This window comes from Girardinichthys multiradiatus, chromosome 2 (assembly GCF_021462225.1).
Source record: "Girardinichthys multiradiatus isolate DD_20200921_A chromosome 2, DD_fGirMul_XY1, whole genome shotgun sequence".
Classification (NCBI taxonomy): domain Eukaryota; kingdom Metazoa; phylum Chordata; class Actinopteri; order Cyprinodontiformes; family Goodeidae; genus Girardinichthys; species Girardinichthys multiradiatus.
Window position 1 is genome coordinate 48,469,333 of NC_061795.1, and position 21,803 is coordinate 48,491,135.

Here is a 21,803-nt window from a genome sequence, read left to right on the forward strand (position 1 = left end):
TCCTCTGACCTCTGGCATCAACAAGGCATTTGCGCCCACAGAACTGCCGCTCACTGGATATTTTCTCATTTTCTGACTATTCTCTGTAAATCCTAGAGATAGTAGTGCGTGAAAATCCCAGTAGATCAACAGTTTCTGAAATACTCAGACCAGCCCGTCTGGCACCAACAACCATGCCACGTTCAAAGTCACTTAAATCACCTTTCTTCACCATTCTGATGCTCGGTTTGAACTGCAGCAGATCGTCTTGACCATGTCTACGTGCCTAAATGTATTGAGTTGCTGCCATGTGATTGGCTGATTAGAAATCTGCATTAACGAGTAGTTGGACAGGTGTACCTAATAAAGTGGCCGGTGAGTGCATAAGGAGGAAAACTTTGTGAGGTTTTAAAGAGGTAAATCTGACGTTGCCTTGGAAAAATACTCTTACCCATTGAATATTTTTACATGTAGCCAAGTTATGATGAAAAAGTAATGCATAGCGATCTCAATTTCAAAAGAATAAAAATCTAAAAACTGTGTTGTGCTTTTCCATTCAGTCTTGTGGAGGAATGTCTCCACTCCAACAACATCTCTACATCTAGAGCCCAAGTTTCCAGCCCAAGTCCTCGAGAACCACTATCCTGCAACTTTTAGTTGCATAACTGCTCCAACACACCTGAATCGATTGGCTGAATTACCTCCTCATCATGTCACCATGTTCTGGAGGACCTGGCAATGAGCTTTTAATTTATTTCAGGTGAGCAGGAACAGGTATGTATCTAAGAGTTGGAGACCTCTAATCTAGAGATTTTTGAAGACTTTTCCCATCATTCTTAAAAAACAACTCAAACTCACATTGGATGGAGAGTGTCTGTAAATATCACAAATTCTAATGTGAATTTAAATCTGGCCTTTGACTGGACCACTCAAACCCATGGATATGCTTTGATCTAAATCATCAGCTGTGGCTGAATGTTTAGGGTGGTTGCTCTACTGGATGGTGAACCTCTACCACAGTCTTTGGCTGCCTCTAAAATGTTTTCTTCCAGTATTTTCCGAAATGGAACTAAAATCTTAATAAAAGTTTAGTTTGTGATTGTAATGTGATAAAACAAATTCAGGGGGTAAAAGTACTTATGATTTTATTTTTTGATTACTTCTGATATTTGGTTTATTTAATAATTTTTTTTTTTTGGTTGAGCCACATGCAGAGAAATACTAATTTTAAAGTATATCATACAGTCCTTTAATCCAACTTTTCCATCCCTTGTTTTGACGATTCATTTCACTCATTCTATCACTGTCATTCGCACCCCCCGACCTGGTTCTTCTTTCTCATTCTAAGCTAATTAACCTTGTTTCGTTGGGCATGTTGGGTTGACGGAGGCGCAATGAGGTCACGGCGTTCAAGACGGATAGCTGTAATCTGGTTTGTAGCCCAGCCATCTGCTGCAGTCAGCTGGTTGCTAACTGCTGGGCCGGCCTTTATTATACTACATGCCTCTATACGACATTTAATCAGGAAGCTTAACATCACTGGGCTGTGGAGGGAGAAATGTAAGACCTACGCATACCTGGAGGCAAGACTGCTGGGCTGATGAAGATGAACTAGAATTTCTTCATTAGGAGGAAGGAGCCGTGCCTCTTAAGCAGAAATAAACAGATAAAAATGTGGAAACATAGGAGAAAAGAGCATGTTCTCTTTCAAGATTTTGTTGCCCTTCTGTGCCAATCTAGGCACTTTTTGTTGATGTGTTCTCCACATGTGTTGGACAGCTTGTCCCACAGAAGGATCAAAGTTCACATAAGGCGTCAAGTCATGACTTACGTCTGACTTATTTAAAGGATACATTTGGTGCCTTGCAGGCGTGCTGCTACATGTTTTACAGCTGCTAACAACTGTATGTCTTCCAGACCTGTTAATAAATGCCGTGTGATTAGAGGATCAAATAGGAGAAGTGAATTAGTGATTCCTCTGATCACAGCCTGCAGCAGTGGATGCCGAGAGCCTCCCACAGCATACATAATCTCACTTAAGATGAGGAAATTAAGTAGCGTAAAAGACAAAAAAGCAATTCTCTTCGCCTTAAGTGATGTGTAGTGTTTGTCCTTCATCTAATCCTGACTTTCTGACAACCCTGTCAATTTTAACTTATAATCTTATTTGAGCAAAAGCCCTAAACAATCTGCCTTAACTTTGCAGGCAGTGTCATTTAGAAGCTGGCTGAAAATTTAACAAAAACCCCATAATTAGTTTTAATGGCTTTGCTTCCCAATGACATTTGAAGACCAATAAGGGAAACAGATTTGCTCCCGATCCACATTATCATGGTTTCCCTTCCCATTAGGTCTAAACACACTGTAATTTTGCAAGATGGGACGAACATAAAGCGAGATGGAGGATTTACTGGAACATGTGTGAACCAGAGAGTTCTCCCAGAGCAACATCCAATCCTTTATTAATACAGACTCATTTCATTTCTCATTTGGAAAAATCCTCAGCCCTGCTTTGCTATCTTTTTCTGACTTCACAGGTGATAGGAGTGCAAAGAGTCTCTCCATTTAAATTCCCCTGGAGGGATCAGGATTTCTTCTTCTTTTTGTCTTCTTCTTTAAAAGTTAAGCCACAAATATTTTGGCGATAAGGCATCAAGCTTATTTACTCCTAGCATGGTATGCCTGTGAGACCTGATCTAAATCTGAGAACTGATGGGCTGCTAAATGAATTCCCTTATTTGCTTGAGAGTTTAAGTTTGAAAAATAACCTTTGAACAAAGACAGTAAATTAGCTGATGTCCCCAGGGCTGTGTGACACAGAAACTATGAAAAAACACATCTATCAGCAAACTGTCCTTGGAAACAAACAAAGGTTGTTGTTGCTTGTCCTGCAAAAGACAAGTTGTCATCGCAGTGGTTAAATTAACCACAGAGGGGAATATAGCCTATTAAAGCACCTGCAGCTTTAAACATCTTCATCTGATGTCACCCCACAGACATTCACCTGACTTCATCTCACAGAGGTCATGGGAAATGCAATGGCTAATTACATGGAAGCAACTGGTGCGAATTGGGCTGCATTTTGTGGCCTAACCTTTGACACCTGTAAAGCAGTAGCATGAAGACCTTCAAGCTCCTGCTGCAGAAAATGCTAAATATACAAGAAAATGATTAAGCTCTGACCCCTGAAGGACAACTGGAAAAATGTATACGCTTGTCACACTCATGCCATTTATTCCTTGAAGACACTGACATTCCAGATCTGAAGATATCATAGAACACCTGAGACCCTGTAGCTTGTTCATTAAAAGCTGTGGAATTATTTGCAATAAGCGACACATGATATATTAGGCTGCAAAGTATTTTCATTATTTATATAGCCTACAGTGGCTCTCAAATTTGTAGACACTCCTGTTGAAATAACTTTTTTTATAATAAAAAAGAGACCATGATTAATCATTTCAAAGCTTAATCAACTTTTAATTTATCATGTTTCACTAAACTGAACAATAGACAAATGTAATAAGTCTGAAGGAAAATAATAAAATGGTGCAATAGCCTCACGCTGCAAGAGAGACTGTAAGTGTTTCCTCCCTTTAATATTAAGTTGAAATAAAATTTGATTCAGTTTTAACATTAAGTTTACTTTGGTAGGTGAGAGAATTCCTCGGTCAGGTATTCAGAACTTTATCTGCCATCAAAAAACCTCAGCTCTCAGATCGGCATTGTAAATGAGAACTAGTTTTCAATCATCTCACCTGGTTTTAATAGAGGTTAAATAAATGCATAAATAAATACTCATTTGGAAGAAAAGGAACCCAAGAGCATGATGGACCATGCTTCACGGTGGGTGTGTTGGTCTTTTGGTGATGTTCAGAATTGTTACTGAACAAAACATAAAACCATTTGAAATTAGGGCCCAAATATTTAAGTTTGGTTTCAACAGACCATAACATACAAGCTTGTAAATATATTTCAACCTGGAAAGACTCACATAAAGGAGAAACATCGAGAAGACGGTTAAATAATTTATTAATTAAAGATTATTTATTTGGCGCTCGGACCCCTGAGGGAGACATAAACACTGAGGATGAAGTAGGTTTGAATAAACATCTTAGCATTATGATTAGGATCTGATCCTGGTGGTGATGTAGGCCTTGGTATGGAAGGAGTTGGGAGCCCATTGTGGAGAAGGGGTGGAGGAGGGTCGAAGCACAGCAGAAGAGCGGTGTTTTCCATGCAGAGGGTCTTTAAGTGATGCCCTGGGAAATGATTGGCTGAGGAGGAGTGTGGACCTGCTGTTGATTGCAGCAGCCAGTGAGGAGTGATTGGACGTGGCGGGGTGGTGAGTCTTCCATGTTGAATTTTTGTTTAAACTCCATTAGCCAGGCCTGGATGGTTCCTTTAGCAGACAATACCTGCCATTTTCATCCTTCTCCTCAGTCCAGAGGAGATTTGGTATATACAGAAGACTACTGGCATATGTAGAACACAACCAGAACTTGTTGGAGACTCCTGCAGGTCCTTCTGTGTTGCCGTCAGGCTCTTGACAGCCTCCCTGAGGCATCAGCACCAGCTGAATGATGCTTTTTAAAATGAGATCATTTGGATGTTTTGTATCCTCTTTGCAAGCTTAGAATTTAGCTAAAGAATACATATAGGTGAATATTATGTCATAGAAGACCCGTTATTGACAATGTATGTCCTTCCCCTTAATTTAAATTAAATATGCAGGCTCATACCCTAACGAATTAACCGATTACAGATGATTTGTTTCTGCACTCTGGTTCATCCTGCTGCTGGCAGGGAGTGAGTCCAACTGTGGGTTTGCAGAATGAACTGAGGAATGAAGCTGCAGCTTAATGCTTTCTTTCACTTCTAACTTGAGGAAAGCAACTAAAGTAATACCACAGACATTGCTTTTAATTTACATGACTGATGATTTTTATGACGTGTTTATCCAGAATCAGGATTTTTTTTAGAAAAGGAACACCAACCACTTTGTGCTTTAATGGTGGCCACTACTAAAAGCTCCTGATTAACCACCTTTCATGTCCACAGATTAATTTGGTGCTCTGGCAACTAAAGCAGGAACGTTTGTAAATGAAAGCTGCTTTAATGAGACTTTAGCTTGGGTAAAAAACAGAACAGGAGAGGATTAAGGAAGCATGAATAAACTGGCAAATCAAGGCAGCAAATGGTACGCAAGAACAAATGAATGACATCATGGCCAGTTATGTTCAGAATGTTTAGGTGGTGAAATATGAGCATGAATTCATTCAGTTTTAACAGGTGTGAACTGCACCAGAACTAGTTCTTATTAAGGATTAGCTTTCACATTACAGTCTTACAGTACTGTAGCTGTTGTGGTAAAAAAAAATATAGAGTAGTAAAAAATGATAGAGGACAACAACAGCAGAATACAGAGGACCTCACAATTAAACAAAAAAAGCTTACCTTATCAGAGTACACAAAGAAGAGGATGAGCAGTATAAGCTCTGCCAGAAGAATTATCAGCAGTACAATGAAGAACTGTTGGAGAAACAGATAAAGTCTTTTTTAGAAGCTGCTCTGGAAAAATCATTGATTAAAGTTATGGTCCAACATGTTGCAAAGACATGGTCAAACAGAAGATGAAAACAGATGATGTCCTACAGTTTGAGATTAAATATATACCGTATTTTCCGCACTATAAGGCGCACTTAAAAACCTTTAATTTTCTCAAAAAATGACAGTGCACCTTGTAATCCGGAGCGCTTTATATATGGATCAATTGGTTAATTCATACTGGTTGTACACGGCGCTCTGTCAAAATGTTTCAGTACAACTGGTAAACTACAAAGCCGCACCGCTTGCAGCATTACGGCTACCGTAGTCAGGGGCGTCGCCGAAGTAATAGCGGCAAACACCTGTATTGTGCTTACTCCTAGTCCAACACCACTTGTGTGTGTATAACGACCCCAAAATGGCACCTTTCAAGAGACACGCTTACAATGCTGAGTTCAAACTCAAGGCTGTCAGCTATGCAGTCGAACATGGGAATAGAGCAGCAGCGAGAGAACTCAACATTAATGAATCAATGGTACGGAAGTGGAGGAAGCAAGAAGATGACCTGTGCCAAGTAAACAAGACTAAAAAGAGTTTCCGGGGGAATAAAGCGAGATGGCCACAGTTAGAAGACAAACTCGAACAGTGGGTTGTTGAACAGAGAGCAGCAAGTAGAAGCGTCTCTACAGTCACTATTCGTATGAAGGCAAAAGCGCTAGCACAGGACATAAACATCAATGAATTTCAAGGCGGTCCTTCTTGGTGTTTTCGTTTTATGAAAAGACGTAATCTCTCCATCCGCACACGAACTACCGTCTCGCAGCAACTGCCAAAAGATTACCAAGAAAAGCTGGCCACGTTCCGCGCATACTGCAAAAACAAGATCACTGAAAAGAAGATCCGGCCAGAGCACATCACCAACATGGACGAGGTTCCACTCACCTTTGATATTCCCATGAACCGCACTGTGGAGAAAACAGGGACCAGTACGGTGTCTATACGCACCACAGGGAATGAGAAGTCATCCTTCACTGTAGTTCTCGCCTGCCAGGCTAATGGCCAGAAACTTCCACCCATGGTTATTTTTAAGAGGAAGACCTTGCCAAAACAAATCTTTCCAGCCGGCGTCATCATCAAAGCTAACTCAAAGGGATGGATGGATGAGAACATGATGAGTGAATGGCTGAGAGAAATTTACGTCAAGACACCGGGTGGCTTTTTTCACACAGCTCCGTCCCTATTGACGACTCCATGCACGTCCATATCACCGATGGTGTCAAAAAACAAGTGAAGAAAACTAATTCGGAGCTTGCAGTCATTCCGGGTGGATTAACTAAAGAACTCCAGCTGCAACAGGCCGTTCAAAGCTAGACTGCGAGCTGCGTGGGAGCAGTAGATGACAGAAGGCAAACACACATTCACCAAGACAGGGAGACAGCGCCGGGCGACTTACGCCACTATCTGCCAGTGGATCGTGGATGCCTGGGCTGATATATCAGTCTCAACTGTGGTCCGAGCTTTCAAGAAGGCAGGAATAATCACTGAACCGCCAGGCAACAGCAGCGACACTGACTCTGATAATGACGAGAGGGAGCCGGGCATGTTGGATGTCGCAATCGCCCAACTGTTCAATTCGGACACTGAAGAAGAAGAATTCAAGGGATTTGTGGACGAGGAAACAACTGAAAAAGTGAGCTTTACGTATTATATACATACCGTAACTGAACAATGTTGAGTTATGCACTAACGTTTGATTTAGCGGTATCAGACTGTGTTTCTTTTACGTGTTTACAACTGAACAAGGCTGGGAGATATCGTGAATATGCACATTAACGTTTGAACAACATTGAGTTATTGTGAATGCACTAACTACGTTTTATACGTATGCTGGTTTGTAGTGTATTAATAAAGTTTGACTGACTGACTTATCTGACTGTTTTGTTGACATTCTCTTTAGCACAGCTCCATCTAGTGGATGCAAACGTTTGAGTGCAGTAGCTTCTATTCTATGCGCCTTATAATCCGGTGCATCTTATAGTACGGTAGTTAAATAATAATAGACACAACTGTCTGAAATCTAATTTATTAGAGTACATATAGACAGTAAATCATGGAAGTAACTTAATCATGATAATATGTTGTCTGAAAGATTTTTTAACACAGGATTCATAAACACATATTAACCATTTTCATATAGCTTGAATGGAAAACAGAATATAAACACATATAGACACATAAAAAACCAAATCCAATTGAGTTTTATTTCTTAAAAATGAGCCATAATAACTCAGAGCAAAGCTAATTATATACAGCTTCACCAAATGAACCTTTCTATCAAATGAAACCCAATAATGTTTCAGGACTTTACTGATTATGTGTGAAACAAAACATCCTTTATTACCAGCAAATATTCAATGGAGAGAGAGATCATGACCTCAAAGAACAGTTTCTGCAGAAAAAGCCTCCAGCAAGGCCTGTTGACCACCGCTTTAGTCTGAGCAGAAAATCTACACAAAACTGTTGGTAATAAATTAGAAGAATGTAAAATATTTATAGCAGGGACATCAATAAGTATACATTTGTGGAGAAGGACTCTTAACTTCTGTCTGATGTGGAACTATTTTGTTTTTACTGTTGTGTTCAGTTTTTTAAAATGCATCTTGAAAATGTATTATTTTTTTCTGTTTTTACTATCAAACCTGTGATGATGTATTTATCTTGATGTTGGGGGTTATGATTTTTGATTGATTAATCTTGATCAATAATTATAATTAAAATCATAATTTGACTAAATCAATTTCTTAACCAAAATCCTCATTTATGAATCGAGACCAGAGATGTTTCTGGTGGTGTAATTGTGGCTCAACGCCTTTGACAATTACAACCGTTAAATACTCCGTAATAATTAATAACTATTGCCGGAGATGTCACTGTTTAATCGACCGTTTCTGCCGAAACGTGTGGAACTTTAACCTTATCTTGACTGACAACTCACTTTTTGCACACAATGAACACAAAACACTCTCTCTTTATCTATGTGGATATTTATTAATCTTCACCTACTCAACATGCAAAATTCTACATAACAAAGGTAACACATCTAACTAAGCAAAAATAAAGAAAACAGCAGTGGGTGTTGAATCAACCAACAGTTATGGCAAAATTGAGAATATGACGAAGAGGTGTGGTGGTGAGTGGAGAGTGGGGGGCGCAACTCCAACTGTAACTCAGTTATTCTGACCATAAAACTTCCCCCAACTCCTGAGCAGACAAAGGGTTGTAAAGCTTTTGGCGCCAAGCTAGCGAGCAGTGATATTGGAGACAAAGGAAAATGGAGAATTTTACCATGAGGTTATTTTAACAGTCCAGTCTTACAACGCACCTGCGTTGACTCTCAGGTGGTAAAACACGCACAGAGCTAGGAACGCAGCGGCTCCAGATATCAAAATAACACATCAAAGTTTCAATAACAAAGTTACATGCACATATCATTCAGAACACATGAGATTCTAACTAGCGATTATCATTGCACTACACCCTCTGACCCTGCCCAGGTTTTCTAATAAAGAAATAAAAATAAAGGATGGGTTTTACTTGGTGAAGTTTCCTTCTGGGGCAGCGAGTGAGAGGGAAAGAGGGGGGGTTTGAAGCGTTGCTGCGCGTCCACAGTTAAACTCCAAGAAAGCGGTCAGTCCCCGTCCTTTGGCCTTCTTGACGAAAAGGAAAAATAGGATCTGACCATCAGCAGTCAACTAGGGATGAAACACGATGGCGGTTCGTTTCCTTGAACTCCGTGTTTTTAGTTACGTGTTAAACTCACGTCTTCGATCGGCAAAGTGAAATTTCTGGCCTTCCTAGTCCAGAAACCTCAGTTATGAATTGTTTGTTGGCCAACGAGAGAGAATAAATGAAATCCACTTGGGACTCTTCTCCAGGTGATGCTTCAGATGTTGGTGATCGGGTCCCGATCTCCAGCTGAAGGCATGTGTTCAAAATGGGCGCCTTCCTATATAGCGTCCTGTGACGTCAGACTTGGGACGCCCAGTCATATCAGTCGCAATGCTCGATGGGATATGTAGGAGCAGGCTGTCCTGGATACAAAATGGCCGATGCCATTGGAGAGGCACAGTGACGTCCAACAACGTGCAGATAGTCCAATACTCAGCAACAAGTGGTCCAACATTGATATCCTGAGATTCTGTACTTTTGCTTTTGTTGTCTTGCTGCAAGAAGGAGACCATTCCCATCCAACCCCCTGGTGAACCTTCTGGAAGATCAGCACAGGAGACCAACCACAAAATGCTCTTGGCTTTGACTAAGAATAGAATTGAAAATACTGCTAATAGAAGCACTAATAGGTCTTGGCCCGCATTACACATCTACGTTGCAGGTCAGGTATGAACCATGCAGAACCCTCAGGTCTTCAGAGACCCGCTTACTCATTGTTCTCAGAACCAGAATTAAACAAGATGAGGCAGAATTTTGTTTCGATGCTCCTCAGCTCTGAAATAAAATCACTGAAAACCTGAAATGTGCAGAAACTGATGGTTCCGTTAAATCAGGGCTGAAAACCGTTTACTGCAGCTTTTGATCAAACAATCTGACCCAGTTGCAGCTGACCAGTTTTAAACATTTTTTTCTTTAACATCTGCATCTTTGTCTTTCATGCAATGCTTTTAGACTTTATTTTCTTTCTGTTTTTCCTTTGCTGCTCTGTAAAGGACTTTGGACTGCCTTATGTATGAATGGTGCTATTTAAATAAACCTGCTTCTGCTGTTAATGTTGTGGACCGGTTCAGATTTCCTTTGGATCAGTACCACAAAAACAGTCCAGGAGTCTAATGATGAGGACAGCCCCCCTCCATTGTAGCTCTCGCTGTGAGAGTACAACACCAGAAAACTCTCCCAGTGGGAAGAACATGATGGAGAACAACTGGGTAGAAAGTCTGGACCAATCAATCTCCACTTTGTGCAGAACATTCCTAGAGTTTGCTTAAGTCCAGAATGAAAGATGCTTGATTCTTTGTGTCAACTGTAATTACTTCTTGGAAACAGAAATAGCAGAAATGTTTCTTATTGAAGATGAGGAGAACATAGAGACAAAGGAAGATGTGGATTCACATGGAGGTAGGAAAGCAGTTACACTTTCATTTTTTTAAGGGGTGGGGGGGGGGGGGGGGGGGGGGGTAAAGAACCTTTAAGAATAAATTATTCTGAAGTCTTGCATCTCAGTTGCTATCATGTACCCTCCTTGATGCTGCCTCAGCTCAATATTTACAGCCTCTTCTGCTCAGCATGGGATGAAGCAAGCAAACCTAGATTCTTAAAAAGCCCTAATTAATCCAATGCTCATTTGGAAAGGGAGGGGGTAAACCATTACTTATTCCATGTCCCACATAAAACAGTTTCAACAGCCTTTTGTTGTGTTAGCATCTAGGCTGCACTGTTTGTTGTACCACTGTTGCTCTTTCACAGTCGACTACTGACTATAACTGACTGCTTTCTACATTTTACGTCTCATGCAAGTATCTTCTTGTTCTCATGTATATATTTTTTCTTAGTAAACAGTTCTTGGCAGTAAAATTAGAAGAGAGTAGGAAAATACTACAGAGGATGCCAGAGCTTTGAATGCTCTGTAATCCAAAGCGAGATGTTGTCAAGGTAAACGCTCGGTTCTGTCTGCCCCCTGAGATCCAAACCTGTACTGATCTATGAACGACATGACACCATCTGGCCCAAAAACAACTCCCCCATCCCCTGGGTGCACAAAAAGGAACATCCCCGACTCTCAAACAGCACGTCCATAAAAACGCTCCAATGATCTGGCAGATGATGTTCCCCACCTGACATCTCGCCTAATAAGAAACATCGGTACTTTTAAATTTAATATTTTACATTAAACCGTTTTATTATTCACAGCCTCCAACTGCCTTCTCCCTGCCTACACTTTGCTTTTCTCTGCTTTACAGTTGTCAGCCAGGTGAAGGAAGCCATGTCTAGCGCTGAGGATTTGGAAGGGCTTGAGTCGTTTGTGATGTTAAGAGGTCAGAGGCCTAACTTTACCTCTCATTTAAACGTTCTATAAATGAAAGTTTTCTTTTTCTTCGCAAATCCACACAAACATCTTACGACTGAAAAAACTTTCATAATTAACTTTTGTTCAGATACAAAACTTGTAAAATCATAGCCAAACAGTGCAAAGCCAAACTAGGCTTTGTAATGAATAATAGAACATTTTAATAATTTAGCTCATTAATAATAAGTGCCTTTCAGAGTGCTATGTCCATTTGGTACAATATTTTGTTGAGATATTTTACAAAATATCTTCCAGAGGAAAAGTCTCTCTGGACTGACATGACATGGTTGGAAGGCCTCCTTGCCATCATCCTAATCTTTAGATCCCTCCACTGATTCTCTAACATATTCAGGCCGGGACCCAGGCTGCGTCACTCCAAAACATTAATATAAGAAACATGTTGGTCATATTATAATATTACTTTAAAGCTAAATCTGCCAGGGGTATGAGTAATTTTGTGCTTGAGTATATGCTGTGCTGTAGCATAAAAGCTAAAATGCTTAGACTGATCAAGTCTGAACTGAATAATTTAACAGAGTTTCTTCAAAGTTCAATCTGAGATTCATGAAACCTAATTGTTGTTGTGAAAACACACAATAAAAGTATTTTTATTGCTATTTTGGCATCTTTGAAATGAGGCGAGCAAGCCAACTACAATGCATATGCAGGTCAAACCTGGAGTAAATGATTTCATGCTGATTTCAGGTTGTTTGAAACAGCTTGGATTTGTTAAACATATTTTGGAAAACATAAAAATGGAGTTTTTCAGAGTCTCTTCTGGTCCCGTTCTTGTCTTGTTTTAATGACAAAAACATCAATGACTTCAACACATCCATTTTTTTTTTACATAAAAAGGATTATGAAAAACATCTGGCATAACATTATGACCACCTGCCTAATAATGTCTTAAGTCTCCTTTTTACTGCTAAGATGTTGGGTAACAAGATGTCGGGTACTCCATGGATCGCACTTTGTCCAGTACATCCCACAGAAATTCAATTGTAATGAGATCTGGGGAATTTGGTGGTGAAGCCAACACTTATGGGCTCCTCAACCATTCCTGAACCAGTTTTGCTCTGTGGCAGGGAGCATTATCCTGCTGAAATGGGCCACAGCTATCAGGGAATATCGTTTCCATGAATGGGGTACATGGTCTGCAACAATACTTTGGTAGGTTGTTCAGGTCAAAGTAACATCCACATGGATGACAGGACCCAAGGTTTTCCAGCAGAACTTTGCTCATTATTGTCCTCAGACAGTAGCTTATCTGTTGGATTGTCCCACGTGGGCAACCCTTTGCTCTCCATGTGCCACAATGAGTCCATCACAGGTTCACCACTTTTCCTTCCCTGGACCAGTTTTGATGGATACTAATCACTGCAGACTGGGATCACACCACAGGAGCTGCAATTTTGGAGATACTGAAACCAGTTGTCTAGGCAATCCAATTTATCCTTTGTAAGACTAATGTAAATCCTTATTCCTTCCAAATTCTGCTGCTTCTCCTTCATCAGCTTTGAAGACAAAATGTTCAGTTGCTGTCTACATCCCAGCCACTAACATGTACAATGTAAAGTATTTTTCACTTCACCTGTGAATGGTCTTAATGTTTTGTCTGATATGTGTACATCAATGCATTAAACTGATTAAACTTCAGTTCAGTTAAATTCAGTTTATTTATATAACGCCAATTCACAACATATGTTGTCTAAAGGCACTTTACAAGTCAATTAAATTCAACTTTACAATTAAATTTTCAGATTCCAAGTCAAGTTGAACTTGTATGAGTAGGTTTGTTGAAGAAGGTGTATGATGGCATCTTCAACTCTGTACACCTCAGACTTCCAGTACAAGACAGACTCCTGTCATCAGCAGAAACACTCAGATGATTCTGCAGTCGTGGGGTGGATCAGAGATGGACAAGAAGCTGAGTACAGGAAGGTGGTGGACCGCTTTGTGGCATGGTGTGGAAACAATCATCTCATCTTGAACGTGAATAAAACAAAGGAGATCATTGTAGATTTTAAAAGAAACAGGAATAGGTCAAAGACTATTTCCATCATGGGAGAAAAAGTGTAGGTGGTGAAGGAGTATAAATACCTTAGTGTTCACCTGGACAACAGACTGGAGTGGAGATGAAACTGTAAAACTACAAGAAGGGACAGAGCAGATGGTACTTCTTGAAAAGGCCTAGGACCTTCAGTGTTTGCAGCAAAATCCTGGATATCTTTTATAAGTCTGTTGTGGAGAGTGTGATCTCTTCTGCCATCATCTGCTGGTGTAACAGCATCAAACCAAGGACTTGAACAAGCTCAACAAGCTAATAATCAAGACTTGCTCCTCTGGAACCTCTGGAGATCATTGTGCCAAGAAGAATTCTTCATAAAATGAAGAACATTATGGAGAACCCTGAGCATCCTCTTCATGAGACTGTTGTACAACACCAGAGTGTCTTCAGTCAGAGGCTTCTTCAGATCTGCTGTAAGACGGAGCACTACAGGAGATCCTTCCTGCCCACAGCCATCAGCATCTACGACTCTTTGAAGAAACCTTCATAATGAGCTACAACAACATTTAATTTCCCTTTGAATTGAATTGAATTGAATTGAATTGCTAAATGAATATTTAGCATATATTGTGTTTTATACAGTATGGTGGCTTAAACCGATCTTTCTTAAAAATGAGAACTCGTTAAATGAAGAATATGTATGAATAAACATCACGACGCTGTGAGCCTAACAGCACTGAGTGTGGCATGGCAAAGGACAACCAGTCAATTTAAGGAACTCTTGTCTTGTCAAATCTAAAGTGGATTATCCTACACTAAATCAGAATCAGAAGGGAGAGTGTCAGGGTGGTTTCCGGGCTTTGTTAACAAGGCTGGTGGCAGATGGGAAAAAACTGTTCTTGTGGCGTGAGGTTTTGGTCCGGATGGACCGCAGCCTCCTGCCAGAGGGGAGAGTTTCAAAGAGTCTGTGACCGGGGTGGGAGGGATCAGCCAGAATCTTCCCTGCCCGCTTCAGGGTCCTGGAGGTGTACAGTTCCTGGAGCGACAGTAGACTGCAGCCAATCACCTTCTCAGCAGACCGAATGACACGCTGCAGCCTGCCCTTATCCTTGGCTGTAGCAGCGGCGTACCAGATGGTGATGGAGGAGGTGAAGATGGACTCAATGATGGCTGTGTAGAAGTGCACCATCATAGTCTTTGGCAGGTTGAATTTCTTCAGCTGCCGCAGGAAGAACATCCTCTGCTGGGCTTTCTTGATGAGGGAGCTGATGTTTGGCTCCCACTTGAGATCCTGGGAGATGATGGTTCCCAGGAAGCGGAAAGATTCCACAGTGTCAATTGTGGAGTCACAGAGGATGATGGGGGCAGGTGGGGCTGGGTTCTGCCTGAAGTCCACAACCATCTCCACTGTCTTTAGAGCGTTGAGCTCAAGGTTGTTCTGGCTGCACCAGTCCAACAGATGGTCCACCTCCCATCAGTACGCAGACTCGTCACCATCAGAGATGAGTCCGATCAGGGTGGTGTTGTCCGCAAACTTCAGAAGCTTGACAGACTGGTGACTGGAGGTGCAGCTGTTGGTGTACAGGGAGAAGAGCAGAGGAGAGAGAACACAGCCTTGGGTGGAACCGGTGCTGATGGTCAGGGAGTCAGAGACGTGCTTCCCCAGCCTCACGCGCTGCTTCCTGTCAGACAGGAAGTCAGTTATCCACCTACAGGTGGAGTCGGGCACACTCAGCTGGGAGAGCTTCTCCTGTAGCAGAACTGGGACGATGGTGTTGAAGGCAGAGCTGAAATCCACAAACAGGATCCTGGCATAGGTTCTTGTGGAGTCCAGGTGCCGGAGGATGAAGTGAAGGGCTAGGTTGACTGCATCATCTACAGACCTGTTGGCTCTGTAGGCAAACTGCAGGGGGTCCAGGAGGGGGTCGGTGATGTCTTTTAGGTGTGAGAGCACAAGGCGCTCAAAGGACTTCATCACCACAGAGGTCAGGGCGACGGGTCTGAAGTCATTAAGCCCTGTGGTCCTTGGCTTCTTGGGAACAGGGACGATGGTGGAGGACTTGAAGCAGGCTGGCACATGACATGTCTCCAGTGAGGTGTTAAAAATGTCTGTGAAGACTGGAGACAGCTGATCAGCGCAATGCTTCAGGCTGGCTGGTGAGACAGAATCCGGACCAGCAGCTTTCCGGGGGTTCTGTCTCCTGAAGAGTTTGTTGACGTCCCTCTCCTGGATGGAAAGAGCCGTCCTCGGCGTGGGTAGGGGGCTGGTGGGGGGGAACTTCAGGGTGGGGGTTAGAGGTGCCAAGGCCCCTCTTGAGGTTGGGGAGGTGGGGGTGGTGGATTGTGGCTGCAGCTGTTGGGGGGCGTCGTGGGGGATGGTTGCTGGACTGTCCCTTTGTCTTTCAAAGCGGCAGTAGAACTCGTTCAGGTCGTTGGCGAGGCGTCGTTGATGGAGTGGGGGGCTTTCAGCTTGTAGTTGGTGATTTGCTTGAGCCCTTTCCAGACAGACGCAGAGTCGTTGGCTGAGAACTGGATTTGGAGCTTCTCAGAGTACAGTCGTTTGGCCTCTTTCACTGCCTTGCCAAACTTGTACTTTGCCTCTCTGTATATGTCTTTGTCCCCACTCCTGAAGGCCTCTTCCTTATCCAGTCTTAACCTTCTGAGTTTAGCTGTGAAACAGGGTTTGTCGTTGTTGTAACTCACCCTGGTGCATGATGGTACACAGCTGTCCTCACAGAAGCTGATGTAGGAAGTCACAGCCTCTGTGTACTCGTCCAGACTGTTGGTAGTAGTCCTGAACACATCCCAGTCTGTACAGCCTAAACACGCCTGGAGATTCTCCACAGCCTCACTGCTCCACTTCCTTGTCGTCCTCATAACAGGTTTGCAGAGCCACAATATGGATTCATTGAAGCACAATTTGCGATCTTTGATAGATTCAATTTCTTCATATATATTCAAAAGGGGTATCGGTGATTTGTTTGGCATTTTAACCAGTCCCAGTTAAAGGACCTTAGGTCCAGTTTAAAACACTGATCTATTAGCGTCCGAAGGCCAAAAAACTGTGAAATTTCTCTTTTTTTTTCAAATGTAGAATGAGAGGGTATTTATCTGTGACTTCTCTGTCAAGAAAACAAAAATGAGTTCAACCAAAACTTCGTTTGGGATTTTGCAAATGAAAAGATAAATATAAAAGACATCATCTGCAAATAAACAAATAAGCTCTTTAATTTTCATAAATTCAGATTTTTCTCTTTAAATGAAAGAATAAGTAAAATCTGGCAACTTTTTCCAAACGAATCCAGGCTTTACATGACTCTATAGGAACCCTGATAATCACTGTTTTTGTAACACAATATTCAAAATGTCTCTCTGATGCAGGATTATGACTATTTATAGCCACTGAAAGCATGAATAAATGGTAACTTCCCTGGTGGTTTCCAAACAGTTTATTTAGGAAGCTAAATCTACAAGGACTTAGAGAAGAGTTACAGCTTGTGCATTCATACTAAGACAATGTTTGGATATGTATAGATTTAACTTACACTTAGAAGCAGGCACTTGTTCTCCTTGATGGCACCCAGACAACCAAGAAAGCCCGTTACCATGACGATTGAGCCGATGGCAATGACCATGTTGGCAGCTGACAGTGAAGGGAATGAAGGTGAGAACGTGGCAAAACTGCCCTGTGACACAGAGAGCCAGATACCCACGCCAAGCAGCCCACAGCCACATAACTGCAAAGGAAAAGACAACAGATGTCAAGGTGAGAAAACAAATAAGTTGGGGTCATTTCATGGTCAACTAGAAACATTCTTCACATCTAAAACCATTTCTAGCTCTCCTCTGAATGCAGACCTCCACAGGCAAGTGGGGTTACATCCACCCATCCATACATTTTTATACCCTTACAGGGTCGCAGGGGAGCTGGTGCCCATCTCGAGCAGTCTACAGGCGGGCCACACCCCGGACAGGTCACCAGCTCATCCCAGGGCAAAACAGAGACACACAGGACAAACAACCATGCACAAACCCATTCACACCCAAGGGCAGTCTACTGAGACCAATTGACCTAACAGTCATGTTTGTGGACTGTTGGAGGAAGCCGGAGTACCCGGAACATGCAAACTCCATGCAAACCCCGTGCCACATGACCCCTGGCCGGGAGTTTGACCCCAAGACATTCTTGCTGCAAGACAACGGTGCTAACCACTGTGCAACCATGCAGCCCGAGGTGACATTTGAATTGAAACAAAAAACACAGTAAAACATTCAGCTTTATTTCGTTTGCCAGTGACCCACACAGTTACTAGACACAGCTAAAAAAAACTACTAGGATTATGTTAATTAAAGCAATGATAAGCCAATAACAGCTCTGTGAGAGATTAGGGAAAAATATTGGACTTGAGTTGCACAGTTTTTGATTATGTGAGCAGATTATAATAAATCCAGAACAAACAGCTATGTAATTAGTCCTAGATCCAAAGAGGACATCTCTCAGGCTTTCTGAAACCACCTGCAGTGGATTTGATCTTTACCTACAGGAAGCAGTTCCCTAATCTCACCCCAGCAGATTCCTGTTGATGTGTGTGACATCTGCAGACTGAGACTTGGTGCAAAATAAATGTTTATGGAAGGCTTTGATTTGCTGAAGTGTTGCTCTATTTTTTCAGAGATAATAATATAGGCAATGGGTGAAGTGGGGGCGTTTACTAGGTGACTTCCAAAATAAATAAAAAAATCAAGCAAATATTGTCATGAAAAACAATCAAAGAAATGATGTAAAGCATGGTAACTGTATTAGGAATGGGCAACTGTTATACTGTGTATCCTTGAAAATCACTAATAGATATTATGATTTATTGTGATGACAATAAGCTCTAATTGAGAATGTTCACAAACATGCAGGGTTTGTATCATTAACTTTTCTATTTGAACAATTTCTGTACTCCTGGTTCTATGACAGCCTCAGTAAATATCAACTTTAACTTGAAAGTTATTGCATGCTGTTTAGCAGATAATTGCAAAAAATAATGTAACTGGTGCAGTGAAGTATAACTTTTGATAATGATAAAATAGTTTTAAAGCAGTATTTGCGTTTGAGAAGCTCTTATTGCATGCAGTGATTGCTATATTGCCAAAAATGCTGGAGAACGCTGGTGAATAGTTTTTATCATTTTTGCAATAATTGCCATAAAATATCACAATAAAATGGTCCATATCAACCATTCCTAAAAGGTACAGCCTCCTTTTTGCTCTACTGCCATTTTCATTTCTAATCCATGCACTGCTGTCCCATAATGGCATATTCCTCGTCAGCAATATGTACAGAAAGCACAGATTCAAACACAGCCATCATTAGCTGGGAATCATGGAGAAATTAATATCTTATTTTACTGCAATAAAATAAGGAATCCATAATATACACTGAAACTGATGAAGTTTAACTGTCAGATATGACAATGGATGATGAAACTAGTTTACACCTATTTAAAACATCAAATGTAGGTTTGATTAGACTTAGAGTAAGTGCAGCAGATATTTCACACCTCAGGCGAACAAAGTGATTAAAGTGACTCAGGAAGAACATGTAGCTCCAACGTAGCTCTCCTTAGCGTTAGCCGATGATGTGTAAAGTAAATGGGGTTTTAACTGAGAGCACCATAAAATGGTGAGAAATGCCTCAGGTCTAATGAGTCCATCAGGATATATTAATAAGACATGCATTCCCATCTCAAATGTCAGATGAGCCCAGTCCCACAGCCGCTGATCTTTGACCTTTGAGCTGTGCCAGTTTGACTTCACACAGATTGATGTGATCACAAAAATCTGGTGCATGGAGAGCAGTACACCCAGGAAGATGATGCTTGCTCTTGCAGAGAATAGGCAATAACTGAATTAAAAAGAAGAGGTGGGAAGCACAGAGTAATGCGTCAAGACTGATAAGAGCTCTGTTTGAGAATGCTAAAATTAACCAGCAGACTGTCATTTTGCAAAAAGTCTGTGTTCTGAACATCTTCTGTCAAGGTTAAAGGGAATGTGGTCTGCAAAAAAACCTTGATTATCAAAACTGATTTATGACCACTTATAAACACTCATAAACAGATGACAGGCGAGCCACACTTAACTTCCCTCAAGGCAAGAATACAGAGGTTTTATACCGCCTGAACACAAAGCAGAGCAAATTGGAATAAAAATCTGAAGTGTGGCATGGATTTATATGCCGCCTCTTTAACCTTAATGACCCTAACTAAAATCCAGTCTAAAAAGTTACCTACAGACCTGACCTAATTATTAGAGTCCAACCACGTGAGAATTAATCATATTATATTTGCAGCTGTTTTGTAAAGGCCTCAGAGAATGGCATGAAAAATTATGGTGGCAGTATAATGATGTGGGAATGCAAGGACAGGGAAGCAGGTCAGATGGATTGAAGACAAATACCAGACAAGCCTGTTAAAGGCTGCAGAAACTACTAGGCCAGAGGTTAAATCACCAGCATGACACAACCCTAAACGTACAATTTATAACAAATTAATAATAAAAAGGCTCACCACAGTTTAAAATTTTTTATTTGTAAAAAACAATTAAAAGCGCGTTTACTTTACCTTTCCTCTTTGCATTTATGCAGTAATTTGTGTTGGTCTATCATAAAAAAAAATCCCAAGAAAATACAATAAAATATGTGGTACATTGTAAGATGTCTAAATAAGATCACACCTCAATGAACAGAAAACAGGACATTTCGCATGCAAACCAGTACTTTTATCCTTAAATTCTGAATAATTCAAATGATGCAGAATTCATCCGGAGGCACCCATCTGCCTTTTTATGTCTAACTGTTTAAGAACAAGAGGAATCCCAATGTCCCTTGAAAACAGTGGGAAAGGTCATCCTTGTTGCTGAGCATTAAACATACAGATTCAAAATTCAAAGCTAACACCATTTAGAAGACCAGGTAATATATAGTGTGTGAAAAGGGATTCAAGAAGGCAGAGGACTAATAGAAAGTTTAGGAGGCCACATAGATAAAGTGGATTTACAGCTAGCGAGGCTTAAGAGTCCTGGTGGAGAGGAATACAGTACCTTCTCTTAATTGTATTTAAGGCCCAGTGAACTGATCTTATCTGAGTGTGTCAGTCACTGAAGTGATTGTGAAACCCCCCATCACATTCAATCTGTTAGATCTGAGCCCACCTAATCCCTGCTCTGGTTCTACTACTACTACTGCAATTAAATACCACACTGTCATAAAGGTGTGTCTCTGTGCCACATAAAATACAGCCTATATACACTGATCCTGTCTCTTATCTGACCTTAGGTGTGAGACTGAGTTTGAGCTCTTTATCTGATCATAAATGAGCTGTGGCTGTGTCTCGTGAACCCATCCGCAGGAAAAGATCAAGGAATCTCCAAATACCGCTGAGGCTTGAGAGGAGCGACAGAGAGATCTTACTGTAAAAACTCTCATCTCTACACAGACACTTTGCTTTAAACATAAATGTTATAATTGTCTTTCTGTCCAAAACTCATTGATGTGTATCTCAATAAATCCTAATATCATCAAAAAATAAATTTACTTGAGTAATCCTTAGTTTTCCTCATCCAAATTGCAAAGCACTAAAACCTCTTCTGTTTGTTGTTTTGTACCGTCCACCAGGCCCTTACTCTCAATTTTTAGATCAGTTTTCAGACCTTTTATCTGATTTAGTGTTAAATACAGATAAAGTTATTATAGTGGGGGATTTTAACATTCATGTAGACACTGAAAGTGATAGCCTATATATAGCGTTTAATGCTATCTTAGACTCAATTGGCTTTGATCAACACATTAACAAACCTACCCACCTTTGTCTTCATTCTCTGGACCTTGTGCTGACATATGGCATTGAGTGTAAAGACGTAACAATATTCTCTCATAACCCTGTCCTGTCTGACCATTTCTTAATAACCTTTGAGTTTAATTTAACCGAGTACTCCACACCTGAAAGAAAATTTCATTATAGTAAATCATTATCAGGCGATGCTGTAACAACCTTTAAAGAATTTGTTCCACTTTCAATTTCCTCATTATCACTGAAAAACACAGTGGAGGGCAATAATTCTGTTTCTGCCCTTTCACGAATTGACTCTTTTGTTCATAGTGTTTCTTCATCATTGCGTGATGTATTAGACAATGCAGCCCCCTTGAAA

At 41.1% G+C, this 21,803-nt stretch overlaps 1 protein-coding gene across 4 annotated transcripts in view; it reads right to left on the reverse strand.

Annotated features, from left to right (window-relative positions):
* Positions 1-21,803, reverse strand: part of tspan9a (tetraspanin 9a) — a 310,877-nt gene that overhangs the window by 38,093 nt on the left and 250,981 nt on the right. For all 4 annotated transcript variants that reach the window (XM_047387621.1, XM_047387605.1, XM_047387613.1 and 1 more), the window contains 2 exons: positions 17,156-17,347; positions 5,437-5,511 (listed from right to left, as the gene is read on the reverse strand). In XM_047387621.1, coding sequence (XP_047243577.1) covers positions 5,437-5,511; positions 17,156-17,347 — 267 coding nt within the window. The remainder of the gene's footprint in view (positions 1-5,436; positions 5,512-17,155; positions 17,348-21,803) is intronic.